General features: G+C 38.8%; 2 protein-coding genes across 3 annotated transcripts; one reads left to right on the forward strand and one right to left on the reverse strand.

Annotated features, from left to right (window-relative positions):
• The first annotated feature begins 1,203 nt into the window (after positions 1–1,203).
• On the forward strand, positions 1,204–13,926 carry adad2 (adenosine deaminase domain containing 2). 2 transcript variants are annotated; one of them, XM_055051544.1, is made up of 11 exons: positions 1,204–1,297; positions 2,416–2,594; positions 3,335–3,476; positions 4,398–4,533; positions 4,885–5,013; positions 5,085–5,235; positions 10,080–10,250; positions 10,409–10,623; positions 10,934–11,168; positions 12,787–12,919; positions 13,381–13,926. In XM_055051544.1, exons 2-11 carry the CDS (start codon positions 2,440–2,442, stop codon positions 13,489–13,491), a joined length of 1,578 nt encoding a protein of 525 aa, XP_054907519.1. In that variant the 5' UTR covers positions 1,204–1,297; positions 2,416–2,439; the 3' UTR covers positions 13,492–13,926. The 2 variants fall into 2 exon arrangements, with proteins under 2 accessions (XP_054907519.1, XP_054907520.1); XM_055051545.1 differs by having other exon boundaries at positions 4,398–4,518.
• A 786-nt stretch (positions 13,927–14,712) lies between these two features.
• On the reverse strand, positions 14,713–26,297 carry LOC129373377 (adhesion G-protein coupled receptor G4). Its single transcript, XM_055051258.1, has 27 exons — positions 26,255–26,297; positions 25,834–25,958; positions 25,518–25,755; positions 25,141–25,425; positions 23,388–23,573; positions 23,114–23,314; positions 22,958–23,031; positions 22,812–22,879; positions 22,697–22,715; positions 22,210–22,232; positions 21,813–21,955; positions 21,602–21,731; positions 20,746–20,846; positions 20,290–20,494; positions 20,036–20,201; positions 19,660–19,806; positions 19,420–19,551; positions 19,290–19,335; positions 19,109–19,212; positions 18,132–18,253; positions 17,703–17,971; positions 17,488–17,599; positions 17,250–17,328; positions 16,832–17,033; positions 16,625–16,726; positions 15,778–15,942; positions 14,713–15,404 (listed from the first exon to the last, which is right to left on the reverse strand). The coding sequence occupies exons 1-27, from the start codon at positions 26,295–26,297 to the stop codon at positions 15,328–15,330; spliced, it is 3,564 nt and encodes a 1,187-aa protein (XP_054907233.1). The 3' UTR covers positions 14,713–15,327.
• Positions 26,298–26,630: the final 333 nt, after the last annotated feature.

The following is a 26,630-nucleotide window of genomic DNA, read 5'->3' on the forward strand; positions in this document are numbered from 1 at the left end:
CATCATTTTCTAATTAAAATGACTGACATTCGTGTAATCATGTCAAATTTGTATGATAGAACAGTCACAAAGTTGAAAAGTAAAAGGACAAAGACAAGTTTCTTTTTTAAATCAACATCTGAAAAGTGTGGCATGTGCTTGTTTCAACCACAACCCAGCCTCGTGATAAATAAAGCTGATCTCTGAAGGCGTCAAAGGTTTTCAAGTGAACATTAGAGAAAAATACAGCCACATAAAGACCAAGGAACAAAGCAGACAGGTCAGAGGTTTTAAGCAGAGTTATAGACACAATCCTGAGCTTTGAACAGAGTAATTTTTAAATCAGAGAAGAAGTCAAAAGTTTACCAGCTGGGAAAGAAAAATGTGTTGACAATATAAATATCAGCTGCACATCTCACAAACATCATCCTTGTGGAACAGTGGCAAGGTGAAACCCCAAATGCAAATTTGTGGAAACAAATGCAAATTGAACGATGAAACAACATTTTCACTTTTTCGTTTGCATGTAAAATGAAGGTTTTCATCAGCAGTGAAGCTGGTAAAATGTGAGGTGATAAACAGAAGGCAATCTTTGAATGTTAATGAGCTGAAAAGCACATAGGACTGGATCAAAAATATTCTAGCATGACAACCACCAACTATGGCAGAAGTTCCCTTTACACCAGGACAGTGACCCCGAACAAACTCAGAGTCTAAATTATATCAAAGCATCTTAAATGTGTTGGATGGGTCAATTTTTGACGAGATTTTAATATTGTTGTCAATATTTCCTATCCAATCTGTCTAAGAAGGAGGCGTTTTATAAGCCACAGAAGACTTGCATGTGCAACTCCATCTTAAAGTTGCTCTATGATGAATTGATTCAGGAAGGCTGACCACAAAATATTCCCTTATTTTATATTTTATATCAAGAAAAAACACAGGAATTGGTAATCTATATATTTTTGTTTGTTTGTTTTGTATTTCTATGTCAAGAAGTCGTTACAAGAGTAAACTTCATTCACAATTTTGAAATGAATTGCCTTTTCTTTTTGTGGGAAGTAACAGTTTTAATTCAGATTTTATTTATAATAATGTTCAACCAACGTAATTTGAACCTGTAGGAATTACATTGACTCAATCTGATTTCACATGTTTGGCCTTATTTGTCTTTGTAAATTGTTGTAAATACAGTTTGCAACAGTTTCCTTCCTCCATCGCCGAGTCAAGCTGCCATTTTGACCTTCAACCAGCAACTTCTCAGAAACAAGTGGCTCATCTCCCGTCTTCAGTGTCAAGGAATCACTTATTTGTCCAGGTAACATTTGAACTGCATGTCCAGAAGTTTCAGAGTTAGAAAAAACTGCAGAGTCATTCAGACTTTGACGTTTTAAATGTCAGAGATGAACAGAAAGTCTGTGGCGGAAATGTTTAGCTTGTTAGCTTTAGCAGCACCTGGGAGCAACTTCAGTCATTTACTGGTGGGGAGGAAATACTCCGAGCATTTAGTGCTAATCACAGTTAGTAGTTCTGTTTAACATGTGAAGTAGCGAAATATGTGAGTTGTTATTTGAGCTTTTAGCTTTTGTCCTTGCTGCTTGCTCTAGCTAGCTAACGGAAGTTAGCTAATCAAGTTCAGATCAAAAAATAGCAACTTTCAAAGTAAAGTAAAACCTGCTGTAAGTAAGTCATGTTTTTATCTGCTGTTTATATCTTTCTCTTTAATGAAATCTATATAATGATCTTGTCTGATCAATATATCATAGGTTCGGTAGTTTTTGGATTTAACCTGTTTTTGCTAAAGCTAATAAAACATTTAGACACTCTTCACCTGTCTGGAAAAGTTGTTTTCAAGTCAGAGGGAAAAATAAATTATGGTATTGAAAATGTGTTTTATCAAATTAATTGTCGGAGAGATGTCCTTTTTGATAAACTTTAAAGAAAATAATGTTTTTTTTTCTTCCTCTGTTGCTTCTTTCTCATTTTGTACTTTCATGTGTCCTGTGACTTATAAATACTCAATTCATATTTGTGATTTTATGCTAAAATCATTTGGGGAAATGTTGTTTGAACAGTTACAATATAGCTTTGCTCCCCATCTAGACTCATTTTAAACAGATAACCATAAAAGCCCGCTGATGAATGAACAACCCATTCAGCTAAAAGAAAATCGAGCATGTTGGATCAAAATGACATTTTCTGCTGCTATCTTGCAAATTGGAGGTGAAAGATTAGCTGCTGAATGGAATTTAGGGAGTTTTCCCTCCGTGCTATCAACAGGGATTCTTGGAAATCCAATTTGTTAAAAATGTTATTTGGAGTGATGGTCCTTTCCAACAATCAAATTAAAAAATCCACTCCTGAAACTGGTGTTTTATCATTTAAACTGTTCTTCTGGCTCTTCAAATGCATAACACTAACACCAGTGTTGTTCAGTTTTCTTCAGGCTCCTTGACAAACATGTCAGATCAAGAATTATTTAAATACAGTCCAAGAGGCGGCGGTGCAATGTTTAGGACCCTAAAACCTGACTTTGAGGCAGGTTTGCACCATCATCCTGAAGACGTCCTCCTGGCAGAGGATGCAGCAGCTCCTGGCAGCACAGTGGGACTGAGGTAATGGGATGAGGAGTACGTGTCTTTTGTTACTTTGTAGAAGTGGAAATATTTGTTGACGTCATATTTTAATTCTGGTACAGTCAATGTTTGTTTTCCAATTTAGTATGTAAACATATTTTTTGTTTCTTATCAGCTAACCTCTGTAATTTTTAAATCTTTTTTTTATATAGCTGAGTATTATTTTGCTTGCTATTAACATATATTTATATACTTGTGATGTTAAATTATCACTTTGACTATTATGTCCTCTGCACCATCCATTCTGCCATTGTCTATACTTACTTATTCTTGCAAGGTCGTTGGGCAAAAGAACAAAAAAGTACTTGTACCAAAAAGGAGCAAAGTTGCTGTTTTTTTTTTGTTTTTTGTTTTTTTACACAGCTAAAGTATGCTTGTCTTGACAGGTTTTTCTAATCTTGCTGACATTTTAACAAATAATTTAAACTGAATCCAAAACGTCTGAAGCATTTATTTTATTTGCTGAAATGAATTTGCATGAAATGTAGCCATTGATTTTTATTTTTCGACTCTTACTTTTATACGGATTTGACAGATTCGCATTTTGCCCCTTAACTTATAAAAAAAATTGTAAATAAGAGTCTTCTAATCTTGTTTTTGTTTAAAGTCTACCTTTTAAAATTAAAACCATAAAAGTAATGGAAATCTCCCTGAAAGTTTCCGAGAGTTCACCAAACAAAACAAAAGGTTAAACATGTTGATTCTTTTTCGCTTCATAGTGATGATGCCCTTGCTCCTGGAGACTCAAGTCACAAACAGGAATCTGAAGTTTGTGAAAGTGACGACGGATCAAACGAGACATCTCCCATCCTCATCAGAAAAAATTTGCTTGATTCTGATGACTTGTTCATGGAAAATGAGGTAAAAAACAAAATTGTAAAAAATCAATGAGAAAGACTTCCAGAACAGCAAATGTCTAAATATATTAATATATTTCATGTAGTTAAATTAATATTGGTCCATATAATTTAAAGAAGGAAGAAAACGCATAGACATGTAAACCTTAATCTGCATGCAGACAAAATATGTCCCAGACTACATAGACACTAGTTCACCACATTCAATGTTTGGTGTGCCAGCAAAGATCGGATCTCCAGCTTCTGATCCTAATTAATTTTAGCAATCACACCAACTCCCCTTTTTTGGGCTAAACAAAATGTCACACTGAATGCCATAATTAACCCACACACTTTGTGCTTGACAGTTTTATTTTTTAAGGATGTTTGTGCCAAAATTTTAATGGTGTTTTTAACATCTTGTATAGTCAGAATAGAAATAGAAAGCCATTACCATTAAAAGCTGTTACCAGTTTTATAGGCAGTTGATTTCTACAGCTGTGTTTGAAGTGGGATATAAAGAATCATTTTCTTCCATGGAAGAATAGTAAAAGTGTTTAAAAAATAAAAGCATGGAAACTCACACATATAAAATCTGATCACTGTAGTATTAAGTGCATTGATTGTATGGTGAATGTTTGTCTTTCTGTCTTTAAAAATGTCTATCAACATAAAGATTTTGCAAATGTAACTTCTAAAAGGTATAAAATTTTAATTTAAATAGGAAGAAAATTGGCCTGAACAGAGAAAATATTACAAATAAAGTTCTATTAATCTTTTCTGAGGATATTGCAGTTGTTTTAAGTTTATCTTGAAGTACCTTAAGTCACACACACGAAAAGTTTACCTTCAGTATTTTAATATCCATCACATATGTCCATTATTGACCAACTGTTGAGAAAGAAAGATAAAGGACAGAACTCTTTGCTTGGTTTCCTCGTTTCAGGATGAAGATTTTGAAGAAGCAGCGGTTTTCTCTCTCCGCGGTTTGTCTCTCAACGCAAGCACACTCTCAGATGAAGAGTTTCTAATGGACCAGCTCAAGGACCTCCAAACCTCATATGAATGTACTGGGACTGAAGGTGGAGTTCTGTCTGTGTAGATGAGAAGTAATGAATGATGTGTCAGTGTGACCTGTTGTTCAGTCATATGCAGCATGTCTATAGAACTGCTGGCCTTTATCTCTTTGTCCTAAAGGGAGTGAAGAACTGGACACGACTTTCGAAACGTAAACTGGACCACATTTGAGTCCTTTTGTCTCACATCTCTGCTGTTGTCCAAAACATTTCCACTGATGCATTTTTTTGATTACGTATTTTAAATGCACTAACCGCTGCAAACAACAAACGTGTGCATTAGTCTTATCTGTACAGTCAAAGTCCTATTCAGTGATAATGATGTCTGACAGTTGAAATCTTTGGTTTTTCTCACAGTTTGGCAAATGGAGTGGCACAAGAGTCACATGGCAGCTTTAAGCAGCGAGAAGTTTGACGTCCTCCTAAGAATGTATCCAGATTTTTACGGCTGTAAAAGTCACATGGCAGCATTCATCCTAATAAGTGGTGAGCTTCCAGCACACTGGATTTAATAATTAAAAATGTCTCGTTTATCGAGTCGTTTAATTTCTCTCCAGAGGTCGTGGATACAACAGGTCGTCCATCTCAGCAGTATAAGGTTGTGGCGATGGGAGCTGGCCGCTCGTGCTGCAGCGGCTGGCTGTGCTACAACGGCATGATGGTCCACGACTGCCACGCCATAATCATCGCTAGAAGGGCTCTCCTGAGGTGCTAAATGCCCCTTTGGTGAATTAATAATATCTCATGCAAGTCTTTGGAGATCTCATTGTTAAGTGTTGAACTAGTAGAGTGCTCAAGATGGAAACAGCCTTCACCTGATGTACAGACCTATCTTGTTATGTAAAAGATTTAGCCACCCTTCCATCATGTATATATCTATCTATATATATATATATATATATATATATGTATATATATATATATATATATATATAGATATAGATATAGATATATATATACATATATACATATACATATATACATATATACATATATATATATATATATATACATATATATATATATATATATATACATGACTGGATAGCTGACTGGATAGCTCAATACATAAGGCATCAGTATATCACCCGAGAGGGCAGGGTTCGAATCCAGTCTGGGTCCTTAGGCAAGACCCTTCAAGCTACTGCCTACCTCATACCATGAGAGATACTAAGTTGCATAACATGCCGGCTCAGACGTCGCCCGGCCAAACAAGGTCTGCGTCAGGTGTTGGGGAACCAGAGCACCTTGATGACAAATGGGCTACTGGAACAAGACGGAAATGGGCGAGAGATGAAAATGTGGATCTGTTGGAATGCTACTACTCAAGTAACCCTAGTGAGAGAGGTTACATGCAAAGACTGGGGAAGGAATGGTTACTTCGACATCCCCAGTCAACACTAAGCGCTAAACAACTAGTAGCTCAGTGTTCCAACATCCGCAAACGGCAACTGCTATCACAACTTGAGATTGACGAGATACAACACAAATGCTACGGCAAAAGGGAGGAACCCGGATGTCAGGACTGTGGGGACTTAACTACAAGTCCCCACCCAGTGAGGGGATACACGGCCCCAATGAGCGAAACAGAGCTGAACGAGACAGCTGCTGACCTGAGAGAGAGAATCATGACCCGAATGACAACCAGGCCTCCCCGGCGCCAATTACAACGGCTGAGTGAAGTACCATCTGAAAGTCTCATTGAGAATGTGAATGCAGCATTGAGAACGATCCCTACCAACACCATAACAGAAACCAATGAGCTGATCTACAACTCAGCATCAGTGATCCTTGAGATACTTGGCTATAAGAGCAACCATGAGACCCAATACCCACCATGGAAAAGACGGTTAGAGGCTAAAATCAAGGTAACAAGGAGGGAAGTGAGCCAACTGTCAGAGCTCCACAAGGGTGCAATGAAAAGACCAGTACCCAGAAAGTACAGGCAGATGCCCATACCTGAAGCACTCGAGACTGCCAAACAGAGGCTCCAAGCCTTGGCCAGCCGCCTAAAGAGATACACAAGGGAGAATGAATCCAGAAGGATTAACCGGCTCTTCTCCACTCAACCAGCTAAGGTGTACTCTCAATGGCAGGGTAACAATAACAACAGAGCAGACCCACCAAGGCTGGAGACGGAACAATACTGGAAAGGCATATGGGAAAGGGAGGCGTCCCACAACAGCAATGCACAGTGGCTGATCTCTCTACGAGAGGACCACAGCAACCTCCCTGAGCAAGCCCCGGTAACCATCACTGTGACAGATGTCCAAGAAAGAGTCTCAGGTATGAAAAACTGGACAGCACCAGGGCCTGACATGATCCATGCCTACTGCTAAAGAAACTCACTGCTCTCCATGAGCGAATGGCAGCCCAAATGAACCAGCTGCTACAAAGTGGGACTCACCCTGAATGGTTAACTGAAGGGCGGACAATCCTAATCCAGAAGGATCCATCAAAGGGTCCAGTCCCACCCAACTACCGACCAATAACCTGCCTCTCCACAACCTGGAAGCTCATGTCAGGCATCATAGCGGCCAAGATAAGCAAACACATGGATAAACACATGAGCACGGCACAGAAGGGTATCGGTGTAAATAGCAGGAGCCAAACACCAACTCCTCGTAGACCGCACAGTTGCCCGAGACTGCAAAACCCGACACACCAACCTGTGCATGGCTTGGATTGATTACAAGAAAGCCTATGACTCAATGCCGCATACTTGGATCATTGAATGCTTAGAGATGTATAACATCAACAGGACTCTGAGAGCCTTCATTGCAAACTCGATGAGGCTGTGGAAAACCACCCTTGAAGCCAACTGCAAACCACTTGCACAAGTGTCCATCAAATGTGGCATATACCAAGGAGATGCTCTGTCCCCGCTACTGTTCTGCATAGGCCTGAACCCCCTCAGCCAAGTTATCAACAAGACTGGCTACGGATACCGACTCAAAAATGGGGCCAACATCAGTCACCTACTCTACATGGATGACATCAAGCTGTACGCCAAGTGTGAGCGAGACATCGACTCACTGATCCACACCACCAGATCTACAGCACTGACATTGGGATGTCATTCGGACTAGAGAAATGTGGTCGGCTGGTCACAAAGAGGGGGAAGGTCATCCACACAGAAGGGGTCTCACTCCCAGAAGGAACAATAGCAGACATAGAGGACAGTTACAAGTACCTAGGTATACCACAAGCAAATGGCAACCTCGATGAGGTCACAAGGAAAGGAGCCACAGCTAAATACCTCCAACGAATAAGGCAAGTCCTGAGAAGCCAGCTCAATGGCAAGAACAAAATCCGTGCGATAAACAGCTATGCCTTGCCAGTAATCAGATACCCTGCTGGAATAATTAGCTGGCCAAAGGAGGAGATAAAAGCCACAGATATTAAGACCAGAAAGCTACTAACAATGCATGGAGGGTTCCATCCCAAATCCAGCACCCTGAGACTGTACACGAGCCGCAAGGAAGGAGGCAGAGGACTAGCGAGTGTGAGAACCACTGTCCAGGACGAAACAACTAAGATCCATAAATACATCAGGGACAAAGCCTCAACAGACAATGTGCTCAGTGAATGTCTCAGACAACAGGGAACGGAGGTTGAGGTGCCAGAGATACCATCATGGGAGGACAAACCCCTACATGGGATGTACCACCAGCAAATAACCCAAGTGGCTGATATCAGTAAATCCTACCAATGGCTGGAAAAAAGCTGGACTCAAGGACAGCACAGAGGCCCTCATCCTGGCCGCTCAGGAGCAGGCCCTAAACACCAGAGCAATAGAGGCCCAGATCTACCACACCAGACAAGACCCAAGGTGTAGGTTGTGCAAGGAGGCCCCTGAGACAGTCCAGCACATCACAGCAGGGTGCAAGATACTGGCAGGGAAAGCGTACATGGAGCGACATAACCAAGTGGCAGGCATAGTGTACAGAAACATCTGTGCAGAATATGGACTGGAAACCCCAAGATCAAAGTGGGAAACACCCCCAAAGGTGGTGGAGAACGCCAGAGCTAAGATCCTGTGGGACTTCCAGATCCAGACAGACAAAATGGTAATGGCGAACCAACCAGACATTGTCGTAGTGGATAAACATCAGAGGAAAGCCGTTGTGGTAGATGTAGCAATACCAAGTGATTGCAACATCAGGAAAAAGGAGCACGAGAAACTGGAGAAATACCAGGGCCTCAGGGAAGAACTGGAGAGGGCCTGGAAGGTGAAGACCACAGTGGTGCCTGTGGTCATCGGGGCCCTCGGGGCAGTAACCCCCAAACTGGAGCAGTGGCTACAACAGATCCCAGGAACAACATCAGACATCTCAGTCCAGAAATGTGCAGTCCTTGGCACAGCCAAGATACTGCGCAGAACCCTCAAGCTCCCAGGCCTCTGGTAGAGGACCCGAGCTCAGAGGATAAGAACCACCCGCGGTGGGTGAGAAGGGAATTTTTTTTTACATATATATATATATATATCATTGTTAAGTGTTGAACTAGTAGAGTGCTCAAGATGGAAACAGCCTTCACCTGATGTACAGACCTATCCTGTTATGTAAAAGATTTAGCCACCCTTCCATCATGTATATATATATATATATATATATATATATACATATATATATATATATATATATATATATATATATATATATATATATATGGAGCGACATAACCAAGTGGCAGGCATAGTGTACAGAAACATCTGTGCAGAATATGGACTGGAAACCCCAAGATCAAAGTGGGAAACACCCCCAAAGGTGGTGGAGAACGCCAGAGCTAAGATCCTGTGGGACTTCCAGATCCAGACAGACAAAATGGTAATGGCGAACCAACCAGACATTGTCGTAGTGGATAAACATCAGAGGAAAGCCGTTGTGGTAGATGTAGCAATACCAAGTGATTGCAACATCAGGAAAAAGGAGCACGAGAAACTGGAGAAATACCAGGGCCTCAGGGAAGAACTGGAGAGGGCCTGGAAGGTGAAGACCACAGTGGTGCCTGTGGTCATCGGGGCCCTCGGGGCAGTAACCCCCAAACTGGAGCAGTGGCTACAACAGATCCCAGGAACAACATCAGACATCTCAGTCCAGAAAGTGCAGTCCTTGGCACAGCCAAGATACTGCGCAGAACCCTCAAGCTCCCAGGCCTCTGGTAGAGGACCCGAGCTCAGAGGATAAGAACCACCCGCGGTGGGTGAGAAGGCATATATATATATGTAGATATATATATATATATATATATATATATATATATATATATATATATATATATATATATATATATATATATATATATATATATTTATATTTATATGTCCTTCTATTACCTTTATATTTATTTTCCTTTGTATGATCCATCTACTCTTTTGCTTTTTCATCCAGCCTGCCAGCTTTCTATCCTCCTGAAATGTTTAAATGCACTTGTTTAATATTCAGAGTGAAGCGCAGACTGGATCAAAGTGCTCACTTTGGTGCTGATAAGTGCATGTGATTCATTCAAGACACTGTTGTGAAGAAATATTTTTTCTGGCTTCTGTTCAGGTTTCTATACAAACAGCTTTTGCTGTTCTTTGAAGCCGATCCAACAGCCAAGCAGAGTTGCATATTTGAGAGCAGCAGCGACAGTCATCAGCTGCAGCTCAAACCCAAAATCAGCCTCCATCTCTACACCAACCGGAGCCCTGAGGGAGCCACTAAGAACTTCTACTTCAAGTAAAGCTGACTGTTCAGCATTCATTTTGTATTATTCTTTTAGAAATTTGACATACTAGAGATGAATACTTGACAGTAAGCACTTGTGATTCAGAAAATCATTTGCTCTTGTTTTGAAAAGCCTCTAAATGACTAATATTATGTAACTTGATGTTTAGGAGCTCGGGGGATAACTGTTGGACTAATTTAAAGCTACAGTACCACGCCAAGGGCCTGCTGGTACCAGTGGCTTACCTGGACCCGGGTCTGTGGGGAGCCAAAGTGTGCTGCGTCTCTGGAAGCGATAAATTATGTTGCTGGACCGTCATTGGAGTCCAGGGCGCATTATTGAGCCACTTCATCCAGCCACTTTACATCACCACCATAGTGCTAGGTAAAGTAATTTAATAGTCACTTTATATTTTATAGATTTAAAACATTTATTTGTATGTTTTACATGTGAAGTTTTATGAAAATGTTTTTCTGTTTGATGAGTTTAAAGGCTTTTATGACCTGCACTTAAAATATTCACAATCTAAATTAAATTTTGCCACATTTTGTTATAATACAACCTCAAACTTCAGTTAATTTTATTGGATTTTGTAATGTTTTAATTCTAATCAAATTCTGATATAGGTTAAGATGATTCATGCATTTATTAGATTGGTCGTCTTTCCATTTAAACCTGAACTGCTTTTGTTTAGGAGATCAGAGGATCTTTAATGAGGAAGTGTCTGACATCACCAACAAGCGGCTGGGTGATGGATGGGAAGGGATTCTGCCTCTGTCCTACAAGAAACAGGACATCCTCTTCCTGTCCGGCGACTACGTGGGCCCGGCGGAGACGTCCCAGATGCATGACAACCTCAGCATCAACTGGTGTCTTGGAGATGAAGACATTGAAGTTCTGGACAGCAGCAAAGGATTTATCATTGAAGGGTGATGTCGTCTTTTTGTTCTCACCGTTAGATTAAAGAAATGTGAAGTTATGATTAATGCCCTCCTATCCTGTAGATGTCCTTCATTACCTACCAGAAGTTACTATTTGAAATACAAAGTAGATCAAAAGCCTTGGTAAAATTTTGTGCTCTTTGCAGTAAATTGTAACATTAATGCGTTAATCAATTTACCTGCGATGGAAATCTGTCAATTTTCTCTTGTTTAGCAATTTTAATACTTTATATTAAAAACACCTGAATCCACCAAAACTGGTGAATCCTAGCTGCCATTTAATGACCTTCATATGTTCTGTTGTGTATAAATGTTTTAAAAATGTATGACGTATGTGAAATTAAACCCTTAAAATGACATCTTCACTCCTCATGTTCTGTGACTAGAGGCAGTTAAAGCTATTATTAACAAGCTGCTATTGCTTGCTAGCTTGCTAGTTTTTTTGCATCTTTCATAGATAAGTGTATTTATCTGCTGGCTGATGTTCATCTTTGCTACTGGCTCACTTCTGTTGCCAACCCAGACAAAGCTTGATGCTTCCTGTGCAGAAAAGTTTGGCACTAATTGGGTTAAGGCTTTAGAGCCATATGCCATGTGGAAAGCACAAAACTGCTGCCAAGAGCTGCAGAAAACCCCCAGGCATTTTACACTTTGTCTCCTGAAAAAATTATTTGTTTTGTACATGTCTGTTGTGATACAAGTTTTAAATTTTATTCATAATGGTTTCAAAAACTCTTAAAATACAGTTGGTGAAATTCAATTTAAAAAATAAATATTTAGTTTTTTTAATTTAGCCACTCTATGTATGCAAGGACCTGCCTGAAGGCCTCAAAAGAAAACTGAATTTAATCAGTAAAATCCTGATGGAACGTCTTTAAAGAAGTTAATTGTTTTTGTTTGTTTTTTTAACTTTGTATGAATCCAATTATGAATTCTTGTATGGACACGTTGGTATATATATATTTTTTCTATAGTTGCATAAAACTTTAGATTTAAATATGTCAATGTGAATAGAAATATCAAATTAGACATTCTAAATGTAGTAAAATAGATGGTAAATTATACACTTCTGATAAAAATAACCACAATAACACATATTAGAAAAAAATAAGTAAAAATAAAAGTAATAAAAATATTCAATAACTTATAGAAAATAGATTGTAGGCCTGCTGTAATCAGAGTTTGTTCTAATATATGGCTGAGGTTTCTTATTCTTATCTACGTTTTAAAAAAGCCATAATGGTCTCCTGGTCGGGTTCCACTTCATTTCTTCCAACCACAGTAAGTGCTGCCTGCAGGAAACCTTCTCTTTTCTTATTCAGCTGGAGAAACGCCACACGGAGCTTTAATACTGAAAGTATTTCAACACCCTGATGTGCCGGAGCTGAGGCATTTTTCTTTCAAATGAAGGTTGAAGACATTAAGAATTGTGCCCTAAATGTGACACTGCATTTAATGCAGTTATGATTGTAGTCTTTAGGCAAAATCAAGCTACCATTTTATCACTCTGTTCTCTCCTCCAGCACCATTGGAACAAGCTTATTACTGCTCTGTTAATAGCTGACTGGGAATGTAAATATTTCTTGTGGTCTAATTTGTTCCCCAGTTCTCCTTCTGTGAGTGGGCCCAGCTTCACCAGCAGACTTTGCAAGAGAGCCCTCTACAGTTATTTCCAGCGAGTTGCACTGCTGGGTGGGCACAGCTACCTGGTGGAGCTGCCCACCTACCACAGTGTCAAGGTGAGTGGATTACATATATTTAATGTTATTAAGTCATCAAATAACTTTCAATGACATTAAAAGTGACAGTAAGAATTATTTCTTTACATGCTTAACAGAGATTGCGTTTTTTTTTAATCATTTTACAGCTGTAAAATACATAAATTTTTGGTTTGTGCAGTTTTAGTCAATGGGAAATAGAGAGTTCCTCTTTAATGAAAACTTAATTCTGTTCAAGCACAATAGCTGAAAATCTTCAATTCTTAAGTGGAATGAATGGCTTTAATGGTTTGAAAATTCACTTAATGTCTTTAGGAAATAAGGAAATTTGAAGGAAAGTTTAAAAGTGAGGGCAGAAAAGCACAACACTGCAAACTAGAACTATTATTTCTTAAATGTATTTAGGATTCATATGCCTTTCCTGATTCCCAGCTGGTATTTACAACGCCACTAAATGTTTTGTGTTGGGGGTTTTTCCACAGGTGGAAGCTACCATCTACCAGACGGTGAAAGACCTGATCAAGCAGCGCTTCCTGAGCAACCAGGCCGGGCCCTGGAATTCAAAAAAGCTCGTGGATTGCTTCAGCGCTTAAACACTTCTCTACAAACAAACAGGTTACGCAGAAGCTTATCGAAGCTTATTCTGAGAATGGAGTTATTGTTCTTTTAGTGCTTTTATTTGCATGTTAATTTGAAAAGTAGTTGTTCTGTTTGGCACAGGCGCTTTCAGTTTGTGAGGGTGTTTATGGAAAATAAACAAGATCCAACTGTTTGCAGAAGAAATCAGTTTGCTTGATTTGTGGCTGGAAATGCTTTGCTTAAGGGCTCAGATTGAAAATGGGGAAGATTTTCTCTGCCATGTCAGGGGAATGAAACATTTGTCCTCTGTAGATCTGCAGGAAAAACTGACATGATGACAAAGATGTTCACTCATTCACATTCAGTTTTGAATATTCAAATATATGAAAATAAGTCAAAACATTTTGAAGGTTGTAATTGTGAAAGCAGTTCAATCAACAAAATGCAGCTGCAGCTCAGTTGATTGGAATATTTTATTCTAAAATAAAAGTAAGTAAATTCAAATATGCTTAACAGAAATTTTTGCTCTCTGAAAACTGTTGGTATAAAGTACCATTTATTGCATGAAATGCTGCATTGATGGAGTGTGACTGCTGAGGTGTTACAGAAGCCCAGATTGGTTGCTGCTCTGGTGTCTGAAATTCTTCTCGACTCATCAGGCTGTGTGGTTTAGGTCCGGGTGAGTTTGCTGTCAGTCAAGCTCAGTGATATCACTGTCATTAAAGCAGATATCTGACAGTAAGCAGCATCCAAGTTCTCCTGGGAAATGAAATGTCTACAATTCCAGATTTCAGAAGCGGAAATCTGGAAATGTTTTCTGGTAAATTTATTTCTGTGCTCTGACTTTTTCCATCGCTCTCTTTTCCTTCCACTCAACTTTCCAGCAAACTGCTTTAATGCAGCGTTCTGTGAGCAGCCAGTTTTTTGTGGAAGGCTCTGGAAAGCAGTGTTTCCTATGAATGTGTGAGCCATAAAGTACAAAGGTTTTTTTTTTTTTTACACTTTTTGTTGCTGCTATTTTAACTAAAATGCAAAATTATACAAAATGCATTTTAATTTGATTGTTTTCTAATTGAATCAGATGTACCTGTAACCACAAAGCTTGCAATTCCCTAGAAAATTACAAAACATATTGATTACATTGCCACAGTTTGTAATAAAAAGATTTGTTTAAATGTGGCAAAACTTGAGACAATAGAGAAAGAAATAGGAATATTAGCCATGTTTCATGGAATTTTAATTTCATTTGTCACAGATTTTTTTTGTACATAAACATTGCTAGGTTTAATAGTGTACACACAGACATATATTGGCAGAGACAGTGGTTAAAATACCTTTCATAGGGGGAAGTCACTAAAATGAGTTGCTGAAAACCACAATATGCTAATCAAACAAAAGGTGTCAGATTTTACACAAGAACAAAGCTGCCCTGAAAATCTCCACTGACATAAATAACTGAGAAAGGATCAAAAGGTTTAAAAATTGAGCAAAGAATAAATAGGGGCCAAACCTGTCACCTTGAATTTTGGATTTTGTTCTAATTTTTCTTTTACACAAAATGTTTCACAGTTCATTGTCACCATCGCTCCACTCAGCAGTTGCTTGGCAACCAACTCCTCCTTGGTACTGATGCAACCGCTCCTCTCTTCAAAATTACAGGCTCTTTTACAACATTTAGCGGAAACAAAACTAACAATAGCACTGTGTGGAAAAATTAGCTAATGAAGCCGATGCTGTGTGCACTGCTTAGATGTAGAAATCTGTTGCCTCTGGACGAGAGATGTGAGTAAATGATGGGATGTGTGCAGGTTAGCACTTTGGGTGGCTGTTTTATTGCTGTGGCTGGTCGTTTATCCAGATGTCGGGTTCAGAGATTCTGGGGCTCCGGTCTGGGCTCGAGGAAGAACCAGGCTGTTCACAAAAAGATCTACAAGATAATTAAACATATGAACCATTTAGAGGTGAGAGGAATGGATCGTTTTTATGTCTTAGGCGTGGGCACCAGGGGATTTGGCTTAAATTGAACTGTCAGATTGAGAAGGAAGTGTTTCATGAGACGCAACAGTCATGTCCTTTTAGCTTGGTTTAAGTCTGCCTCAGTGCAAAAGGTTGTAATTATTTAATGTCAGAGCAGTGTCATTAATTCAAGCAGTGACCTTAAATGTGATTCCAGATGCAGAAGCACCAGGAAAACCTTGTGGCTTACCATGACTTATCCCATATTTAAAAGTCAAATTAATCTTGTAAGTTTGTCCAGACTATGGCTGGGTACTGTGAGAGATTCTGCTTGGTTTGCTCACCCAGGTTTGGCCTCCTGCAGAATGAGTCTCTCTGGCTGGAGTCGGAAGAGGCCGAAGTACTGTCTGTGGAGTTGGACTTGACAGAACGGACAGATGGAATCGCTGCTCTTAAAAACTTTTCTTTGGGCTTTGCATGTACTCGAACTGATGCTGAATTGCTCCACTCTAAAAACGAGCAAAAAAAAGACCCAAGATACAGTTGAAATGAAATCAAGCCTTGTGTTTCTTTCAGGATTCTTATGCAGTGTTTAAAAAAATGTAATTTAATTGCATGGATTTCCAATCCATGCATTTAAATTAAAACTCAGAATATGAAAAAATGTTGGTTTCATTATCAAAAAGCAAAAAAATAATGGTGCTACATTTGTAAGGTGTGCATTTGTGGGTCAAACAAGTATTAGGGCTGCATTTAAATGTCTAAAGTGAATTTCGCACATTATTTGATCTTTACACCTTCCAAGGTCATAATTTTTTAACCTTGGCTGTTTATGCAAAACAAAACTTTTTTTCCCAACAAAAAAGGTAAAATAAATTAGAAGTAGTGATTTAAGAATTATATTTAATGTTACATTGTACAGTTTGTAGTAGTTTGTCTAAATTAGTACAGATGACCAAAAAATGATGCAGATTGTTTCATGTCTAGCAGAAGATGGCAACATTGAGCTCCAACACTGCAGATGGCCTGAATTTGATCAAAACCCTCTGGAAAAAATGTGAATATTTGACCCATGCAGCGTACAAAATGCTTAAAATAGTATGTTTACAGGAACTCCGTTCAATGCAAATAGCTACAAACTGATTCAGGCAAATAAAACCATAACCAGTGTATTATGTTGAGTGTTGGTACCAGAGTGCTCCTCAAGTCGAAATCGGCCAAAGCAAAGATAAATCCTCCACTGTGTCCTCACGTTCTCCTTCATCAGACAGTGAAACAGAAAGACAAAAAGTCCTGCAGGAAACAGAGAAATTAGAAATGTAAACAAAGAGAAACATCGACATGTCCAAAAGCTGTTTTATTCAATGTCTCAGTTTCTCTGCACAAAACAGAACTCGCCTTGCAGGGTGTTGAGTCCGGCGAACAGGTACAGCAGAACTACCCTTGCTGGTGTCCAGGTAAAGAAACCTACAGTCCATGTTAGCCCGAGTAAGAAGGTGAGACTGGCGGCTCCCTTCAGGTCCTGCAGCACCCCTCTCCGGGTCCCGGCCGGGCTGTTGAACCGCATGCGGCGGATCTGAATCAGAACCACCACAAAGACCTAAAGAGAGATCCATAAAAACATTTGAAGCTTACAGAATAATGTGTATAATTTCAAACAATAAAAGAGAATTTTGTCCAAATCGCTGACTTGCTGAAAAACAGGATATTGCTATTTATTATTTATTTCAATGATAAACTTTCTGATAGTTTTATATGATTAAGGTCTTCTCAAAACAAAACTGAAAATGTGTGCATAAAATTCAATCATATTTACCCCGATGTTGAAGAGAAAGATCAACCCAGCGTAGGCAATCACTGACACATAATATGTCACATTATCTTGAAGCCAGCAGCTGTTGACAAATTGACAAAATTTTATGGTGCAAAGGACAGAGAAGGAAATACTGAAGATGTTCTAAACTTTTTCTGCAGCTCCAGTGTGTAACTCAAAACAGGTTCTTCAAAATAAATTAAACTATGAAAGATGAACTCACACCAGGCCAATATCTTACAAGTTATCAGAGTTGTCCAAAGGTTGGAAAGCGTACTCGGCATTCCCAGAGAAACTACCGTATGCATCCCGATTCACAATGAGAACTACGACGCAGATCACCAAAGGAATACCTGACGAAGAGTTAAAACCCCAACAAGTGACATTTAAAACACTTTGCAATTAAATTGTAATTATTGAGCTATTAATTGGAATTAAGCTTCAGTTATAACTTACCCCATCCCAGAGCACAAAACTTAAGGATGTACGAAGGAACATAGACATTGAAGACTTTAACCAGGGCAAAGTACATGTTGACAGCCTCTAATCCCATCCAGGTGAAGGATGCCAGGAGGAAGTAGTGCAGCAGGGCGGCGGCTGCCACACAGAGACTGTCAACACTCCAGGAGGACAACCAGGAGTTTACCAGAAACATCAGGTTCAACCCCAGCAGGGCGAGAGAGAGGTTTATGAGGATCTGAGAGGGGTAGTCTCTACGAAGCTTTCTAAAGCAATGGCGTCAAAGAAAAGGATGAGACAGATTACTTACAACCCTGCAATTCAGACATTTATTAGACAGTAACAAATGTCCACTCCAAATGGGAAGATAAACTCAATGAAAAATGTAGAATAGTTTGAAAGTATATTTTATTAATCTTGACTTACTCAAAGGCTATGTACGTGAGAATGGTGATTCCTAAGAACAGGGAGGAGACTCCAGAGCCAACATATGTGATAATAGTCAGGATGTGTTCATGGAGCGGGTCCAGCTGTGTCCTGGCAACGTCCTAGGAGAACAAACAGAGATGGAAAATATTCAACATTTTCTTCACTAGATGCCTCTGCTGGTTTCAGACAGCGCCTATAGTCATTTTTAAGCCTGGTCATAGATTTTCAATTGGATTTCGGTTTTGAGTTTTACTGCTGCAGGTCTTCCTGTTCATCTCAGTTTATTGTGCTGATGAACTTTGAATCTCTGTCCTAATTTTTCCTACTAGGTTTTCTTTGTAGTCTTGATATGTGTTTAGATCCTGTTTCCTTTTCACCATTGAAAAAACTGCTTTCCCCCAGCATGATGCTGCCATCACCACAGCAAGAACACTGTTCAGGTTTTCACCTCAAGTCTTCTGCATGCAATTCAAATTGTACATTTCATTTGTAAAAACACAGCAAAATATATTTAAGCTTATGGTTGTAATGGAAAAACATTAGAAAAACGTTTGGCAGGCACTGGACATATCCCAAACTATCTGAACTAAATTGTAGTTCAGATAGTTTGGCAGAAAACAAAAATGTGTCCAAGTCGTGTCCATTTAGACACATCAATATTATTTAAAAGAAAAAAACTCAGTATTTAAAATGATGGGGGGGTTTGTGTTATTTTTTTTTTTTCAAATCATTTGAAAATCAAAAACTATTTAGTCAAACGTTGCTTTTCGTTTTCCAAAACCTAAACTCTGAGTGCCCTCTGCTGCCCAAATCTTAGCTTAGCTGCCTTACTGGGTTTTTACAACTGCAAATATTACTGCGATTTAATGCTTATAACATTAAAGTGCTAAAATCTTCACATTTTAGCTCTGGCCCTGGCGCCTAAGTGGTGGAGCTTTCTATAAATAAATAAATCTGAACCAAAGGATTCCTACCAGAAGAACTCCAAAGTGTGTGAGATGATCACAGAGGCACGTTGTGTAATCAGCGGTGCTGTTATATTTTCGGCAGCCGTGATCATCCCAGCCCCCGTGTCCGTCTAGATGTCAACAATAATTTCTTAAAATTAATTTCTGTTCAATATTAAAGACATTTTCCATTTGAAAAAAGACCTACTGTTTTTATTGAAGTTCCAGTACACACACTGCACTTGTCTATCATGCTGAAAAGTATAAAATAAACTTATGATCATCTCATTTATTCATTCCTGGAGAGTGTAATATTGTTTTTAATATGCTTCTTCTACCGCGCTAGACTGCAGATGAAGGAGCATGACTTGAACTTCTTCATGAAGGTCTTTAATTGGTGAGCTGGCGTTGGACACACTGGCTGAAACCACAAAGGTGTTGAGGAAAGGCTCCTTTTCATTCACCTGATACTGGAGACAATAAATAATCAACCACTTTCTTTACAAAGATCCATAAAAGGCCAGTTAGAGCAAAATTACTTTTAATTTTGCGAGTATTCGGTTTTCTGCATCATGTACCTTAAAGAGAAGTGGGTTAGCATAGAACTGAAACTGGATTCTCGGTTGGTTCTGGTTCAGGCCATTTTGTGGGAAGTTGTTCTGCAGGATAGACGGCAGGGAGATGAAAGCCACCGTGCCGTCTGACGGATTCCTGTTAATAAAAATCTGCACCACAGAAAAAATAGCCTTAACCACACTGCATTTAGAAATATATTCTAATTATTTACTGCTTATTTTGAACAACTGGAGAATCAAGCATCAACATTTTTATATCATTGGATTATTTTTGCCACTGAAAACAGACTTTCTCTTACAAATCTTTACCAGGGATCTCAATAACTGAGACGCAAGTTAAAACCTCCTGAATTTTCTGATATGAAAGGTGTTTCACGACCTCAGGTTTGTTGCCGGACCAATCAGAAAGAACTCCAAAGCTCAGGCTGGTAAACTGTCCAGGAGCCACGTCCACCACTGAGATAGCGACAGCTCGAGCACCAAGCGTGTAGGAGCCCTTGTAACCCACCATTTTGTCTCCCACCTCCTCTGTGAGGTTCAGAATCCTGCGGATGATCACACATTAGACTTTTAGACACATCTGAGCGTAGTTGAGGTTTTACTTGAGTGCTTAAATCTGCATCACGTCCGTACGTGTTTGTAAACGGCCCCAGGTTGCTGTCTGATTCCAGTATGTTGGAAATGGCGTTGATCAGAGCTTGGCCGAGATCTGGTGTGACGACGCTGACCCTGATGATGACCTTCAGCTTGTTGAGGACTGTGACCAGCTCTTTGTAGACGAGACTGGAGTGGTTTCTCATTAAATCCTTAATCATCTTCAACACGTCAAATGCATTTTCTGGAGATTAATGACACAACAGACAAACTGTCAAGACTTTGAAACACTATAAAAACTCAACAAATTAGAAGGTAGATCTGATTAAATTAAATAGATGTACATAGAAAGTTCAGTTTTTTAAGCATATTATTGTAATTAGTTTTTATGTTAACTGTATGATTTGAACTGAATGTTTTCAACTTTATAGACTTTAAAAATGATATCCTAGAAAGGAAGAACACACAAAGGAATGCATTTAAATGTTAGCAGACCAGGAGTGACTTCAACATGATCCAGATCAGCGATAGTTTCCACCACTGGAGGGCAGTCTTCAAGGTTTGGCTCCATCCAGTGAGTCTGCTGGGACAGTTTACTGTAAAAATAAAAATAAAAGAGTTAAGACCCATTACCATTTAAAAACACAAGTAGAAAGGATTCATTTAAACATTTTTCTTTATTTTCTGAGGATGTTTAGAAAATGTCAAAAAAAAAAAGTCGGTTGTGACGTTATAGTCATATGTCATCATCAATATATTTGTTTCCAACTGCCCTAATATGAATGGGAATATAAAAATGGATGCTTAATCTGAAAATCATTAACTTCCCCCTTTATTATCTTTTACAACAGAGCCATTAGTAAAAAGTGTGACACTGAGTCAACATAAAACATGGACCAAACAGAGCAAATATGTACAAATAGAGATAATCAATACTCAGACAGGTCTGTACTTGTTGATGCATTAAATTAATGGTGATAGTTGTTCAGCTAAATGAATGAGTCAATTATTTGATATCATCTGTAAATATCAGAGAGAAAAATAGATGTTTTCTGTGTTTGAAGCGCGTTGGCTCGGAGTGTTTCTGTGAGGCAACACTCATTGATTTTGCTGTCGCATCAGTTTTGTGGTCCATTAAGAATTATATTGATGTTGCTGAAAGGACTTTTGCTTCAAAGTAACTTCCAACTTTTATAACAATCAGCAGGACTTTTCAAATGAAGGTTTTCAGCTCATGGTTCTTTTGAACTCGTGGATTTTCTCCTTTATCTAAATGTTGCGGATGATAAGTAATGCAGCACATGATCGGTTTTTAAAAACCACAGAAGTTCTTCATATTGAGAGGTCTCACCAAAGTCGGGTTGCAGAGTACTGAGGGTCTTTGGGGCATGGATATGTGGCATTCTGTCTTCCTCGAGTGTCAGGCCACATAAACAGGCCTTTTAGGGTCTGCTGGGCTTCAGCAGCACACTGAATAACCGCTGAGAGGGAAACACGCATTTAGTAAGAGAGTTTCAGTTTTCAGCTGGTTATCAGGCTGCATGAACCTCAGCTGTACTTACGTATGGGACATATCCTTATGTCGTCTGCTGTTATGGAGAACAACCCATTGTCATAGGGACTCTGGAGGCAGTTCCGTATTTGGTTTTCTATTTCACTTTGGTCCAAGTGCGTCAACACTTGGACCTGGAAAACAAAGCTCTCTCTGCAGACACAAAGATGTAGCAATGAGCTGCAAACATCTAAAGAATTAACATGAAAGGAAGATCAGAATGTAAGAGCTTATGAAATGATGTTCACACATTTTGAGATTTATCCCAGTATTGAAATGCATTTCATGTAAAATTGAAAGGAAGTTCTCTAATATGCACAAATGAAGACGTGGATTTTTATGATGCACTTAACTTAGTTACATTTGGAACATTTTATTGTACAACATAAATTTTGAACAATCAGTACCTGGAGACTTCATCCATGAACGCCTGGTTAAAAGAAAAAAAAAAGAAAAAATGTTTAAAGAAAAGAGATATTGCCAAGCATGGCAGTGGCAGCATCATGATGTGGGTCTATTTTCTCATTAGAGGTACTATTGCATTGCACAAATTGGATAAGATTATAAAAACAAAGGATTTTTTTTGGGGGGGGGTTAAATCCAAACGAATTCATAATCTGACAATAAATTTCTCAAAACATAAAACATAAATATTAGAGTATTGCTACTAGTGTTATTAATCCATTTTTATTTTCATTTCAATTTTTTACAGTAATGTCAAAATTCAATAATAATAATCGGTAAATTTCTTGGCATGATAGCAGCCAAACCCTTCTTATGATTTGTTCGTCAAATTAAAAGGATTTCTTTAAAGTTATTTTTTTATAAACTTTGTTGTGTATGTTTGCAAACCAACAACAAATTTTGGATTTAAAGTAAGTTTTATTTACTTACTTGGTTTGAGCGATGTTTCCTTTCAGGATGAAACAATGACAGATTTTAGCTTATTTCTGAAAGTTTGCATAAATGTTGTTAAACGATGTTATAACAGTTTCCTCATATAACACACCTTTCTGTTTTGGGGAGCAGCTGCAGATCCAACACCATCATTAAGTCATCAGGCAGACTCATGTTAAGCTGAAATAAAGAATGTAATCTTCATCTAAGAGATTTAAGTGTTTGAATAAGATTTTGGCTGGGTTTTTTCAGACATACCCAGCAGGGAAGAACCTGTTGTGGGTCACAGTCTCCCGTTATGGAGACGTTCATTTGGACTTCAAAGTAAAGTTCTGTTAAGAGGATTGAGACGAGTCAGAAGCTTTCCTTGGGATGTAGAGAAAACAGAACTGTGGAACGAGCTACCAGACCGACCAGAGACGTTTCCAGGGGTTCTGGTGATGGGGTTGGATGCGGTTTCTTCGGTACCAGAACTTGTGCTGATGGTGGATGTTTCTAGAGTTGTTAATTGGGTGGAAGCAGAGGATGTCATGGTGGTTTTAAAGGTGGAGGTTGTGACAGGAGAGGACGTCATCGTTACAACCTGAGGGCTGATGGTCGTCATGGAAAAACTTTCTGGAAAGGAAAGCATTCGGTTATTTTGAAGGCTTCCTGTATTATCCTGCTTCTAATGAGAGCTCTTTCCTACCAACAGGGGTGGTGTAGATGGAGCTGCTGTCAGCTCGGAGCCGCAGCAGACCGCTGGGGTCAGTGTAGGTGTTTGAAAGGTCAGTGTACATTTCTCTTTGAACAGCTGCAACGTCCCACTTTGGGATGACGCTGGTGTAAACAAGACAGCGAAACCTGCGGAGTGGGGGGAAAGTTAACTGGGTTTCTACAGAGAAATGTAGGAAAGCATGAAAGAAATCTCAACATATCTTACATTTCTTTAATTTGTGACATTAAAGATGCCATTCACAGCCAATCACAAGTGATGAGTGCGTGTCACACTCTTAATATAATTGTTTTAGTTTAGTGTGAGAGTTAATTTAAAGTATTTGCTTATATAAAACGGCCCTGGTAAATATATTCTGGTCAGTACAATCTTTACTGTTGCATAGCAATGTCTGTTCATTTAAAGTATTAAATAAACATGGATTTTACCTGGAAATATTTTCAGGAGCCCGTCGCATCTGGAGTAGAAAAAACACATTTCAGATTTTATTTTTAAAGTTTTGGTTATTTTTCTTGCATATATTGTTTTACTGTAAAACTGACTTTACATTGACCTGTATTGAGAGGGGAAAATTAACTGAAATAACACAAAAAGTCATTTAAAGTTATGTGGATTCTTTGTATATGTAAAATTTGCTGTGTGTTACCAGCCCATCTTCATAAGGTGTTTTTATGTGTTCCTCGATGTTGGATCTGCATGAGAGATCACAGAAACAAAGCTTATGGTTCAATAATAAACAGAGTTTAAGTAGCATAAATCAAAGGAGTTTTATTGGAAGTATGCAATATATTGAAGTTGTAAACTCAGATCTTTTTTTCCCTCACCTGGTTACTACAAACACAGACACTCTGTGTAAATAGATTTCAGTCGGTAAAACCTGTCTGAGCTGCAGGATCAACAAACAAAACCAAAAATATTGTTTTACTTTGTAGTTCTTTGAAGTTGAACAAGGAGAAAATATTCTAAAACAAATTACAAACCCCTTAAATTAATCTATGTAAACATCAGTGATGACATCTGTATTTAAATTTGTTTATACTGATAAGTTTCTTTTTATTTCTGTTAGTGCATCTATTCTTTAACGCATTCTAGCTTTAACAAAACTATTGGTCACATCCTGAAAAGGTCAGTTCAGATTTTCTTGCATAACATGCAGAGAGACTTGTAAACACAGAGATGATATTTGCTCTCCTCACCCAGCGATGTGCGATGTCTCTGGCTGTATAGTCCTCAGTCGTGTTTTTGTCGTTGCGCCTGATCTCAAACTGGAGATTCACCTGATAAAAGGACCATTCTGCCAAAATATAAACCTCCAATTAGGTAAAAATATGTGTATAGAGAGACTATATGCATATATTATATCAAACTTACATTTGATATAGTTTAATCGATAAAATTTTATGAGTGTAAATACTAAAAGTTTACTAGCTTTTTGTTTCATATATCCCAGATTCATTTTATGACATTTTTTATGACAAATTTTTGTTTGTTTTGTATAAAAAACAGGAAATCAGGTTACAAACTGTTAAATTAGCTGTTCCTCATCTTTACATTGAACCTCAGAGTCAGTGAGACAAACTAAACCCAAAGAGGCAATAAAAGCGGACGTTGACAACACCGTCCGCTTTTATTTCCACCCCTGGTGAAGCGGCACCGTGGAGATGAAAATGGAAAATATTTCTGACTTTACAACATATTCAGATTCAGTTATGAGAAACAAACTCACCACATTTCAGGCTGGTGTCACAGATCGGGTCACAGTTCACCGTGTCCCAGTTGTCCCTCACCCACTTCACTAGATCCCCCTCTGTGCAGCTCAGTGATGTCACTTCCTCTTTGCTTCGTTCTCTCCCCCACATTCGAAAGAGGGAAATTTTCCCCAACATACCGCTGTTTTGAATGATCTCGATGTTCCCATTGTTGATGGTGTGTCCGACCCCGAGTGTGAGAGATCCATTTGGGGCCAGCTGGCAGCACAGGGATGCAGCAACAGGTGGGATGTTTGTGTGGGCTGAAAGCACAAACAGAGGAGAGCGATCAGAAAAGTTGCTCTCAGGCAAAAACTGCAATCAGTTTTATCACTCAAAGCAAAGCAAAAATCACCTGCAGTCATGTTAATTAGGCTCCCATTGACGTAGAGGGCAGGCCTGTCCTTCGTATGGGACCAGGTGAGGCACAGGGTGTACCACTGCAATAACTGGAGGTTGATGTCCTGAGTGATCCATTCCTCTCCAAACAGCCAAACCACCAAGCGCCTGTCCTTTCCCCCCATCCCCAGCTCTGTGTACTGAACCTCAGGATGACGATACATGAAGATTGTCCAAGTTGAGAAACCTTTGACCTAGAGATGATCAGCTAGTTACCGTCATGAGTCAGAGTAACATACTGTTTAAAATAATAGTTTCTTCCTCTGCAGTACCTTCAGCTTCACGTTAAGGCAGACGGTGAGTTCCTGCAGGGCGGGGATGAACACCTGGGGCTTCAACGTCCAGTGGCTTGATCCAGTCAGGTCAGCCACCTTCCCCCACAGGCTGAGCGACGTTTCTGATAGTCAGATGAAAATATGTTACAAATGAAACTTTTAGTATCCTTACTGCAGGAACCTTGTCATAACATAAATGTCACCACAAACATTTCAATGTTTTTGGAACAAAACATAGAAAACCTGCATGTTTTGTCTGTCTGTTTGTGAACATCAGGTGTGTCTATCATTGAAGAGAGAGTCGTGTTACCACGATGTCTCTTTGTTCCCCACATAGACTGACTGCTGGGATCTTGGTGTCTCAAGGTGGTAACTCTTTACTGCCTGATTCAAAGGATTTATTTTCATTTCCACTCACCCACTTGAGTGGATGTACGCTTTGTTCCTTTCAAAGCGTACATCCAATTTCTGTACATTTTATTGAAGACTTTTTAAGTGGTTTTAGTAATGACCTTGTGTTAAACATCTATTTAAACTCAGTGTTTAAATATGTAGAGTTTGGTTTTATTTTTTTATATGTAATTACATAAACATGTGGTGTGTATATTTAATATGCAGTTAAGCATATTAATTGATTTTCACCAATTTAATCCAGAGTGACTCTAAAACCGGTGTGAATTTATCTCTACTGGACAACAGATCTAAAACATCCTGAAATGTCGGGAGGAAAAAACAAACAAAATCGGTTTGTTTTAGGCTTTTATACAAACTAAAATACATATATCAACATTTTC

The sequence above is a fragment of the Poeciliopsis prolifica genome, unplaced genomic scaffold, assembly GCF_027474105.1.
Source record: "Poeciliopsis prolifica strain line A6 unplaced genomic scaffold, Auburn_PproV2 SCAFFOLD033, whole genome shotgun sequence".
In the NCBI taxonomy this organism is placed as follows: Eukaryota; Metazoa; Chordata; class Actinopteri; order Cyprinodontiformes; family Poeciliidae; genus Poeciliopsis; species Poeciliopsis prolifica.

What these genes read in the sequence shown, in the direction of transcription:
- adad2 (XM_055051544.1), top strand. Translation starts at nt 2,440, where the DNA reads ATGTCAGATCAAGAATTATTTAAATACAGTCCAAGAGGCGGCGGTGCA. An exon ending in GCTAGAAGGGCTCTCCTGAG is followed by an intron (nt 5,236 to 10,079) that starts GTGCTAAATGCC and finishes GCTTCTGTTCAG; the next exon opens with GTTTCTATACAAACAGCTTT. An exon ending in ACTAAGAACTTCTACTTCAA is followed by an intron (nt 10,251 to 10,408) that starts GTAAAGCTGACT and finishes CTTGATGTTTAG; the next exon opens with GAGCTCGGGGGATAACTGTT.
- LOC129373377 (XM_055051258.1), bottom strand. Translation starts at nt 26,297, where the DNA reads ATGTACGCTTTGAAAGGAACAAAGCGTACATCCACTCAAGTGG. An exon ending in TTCATCTGCAGTCTAGCGCG is followed by an intron (nt 19,336 to 19,419) that starts GTAGAAGAAGCA and finishes TATACTTTTCAG; the next exon opens with CATGATAGACAAGTGCAGTG. An exon ending in CTGCAGGAGGCCAAACCTGG is followed by an intron (nt 15,405 to 15,777) that starts GTGAGCAAACCA and finishes ATTATCTTGTAG; the next exon opens with ATCTTTTTGTGAACAGCCTG.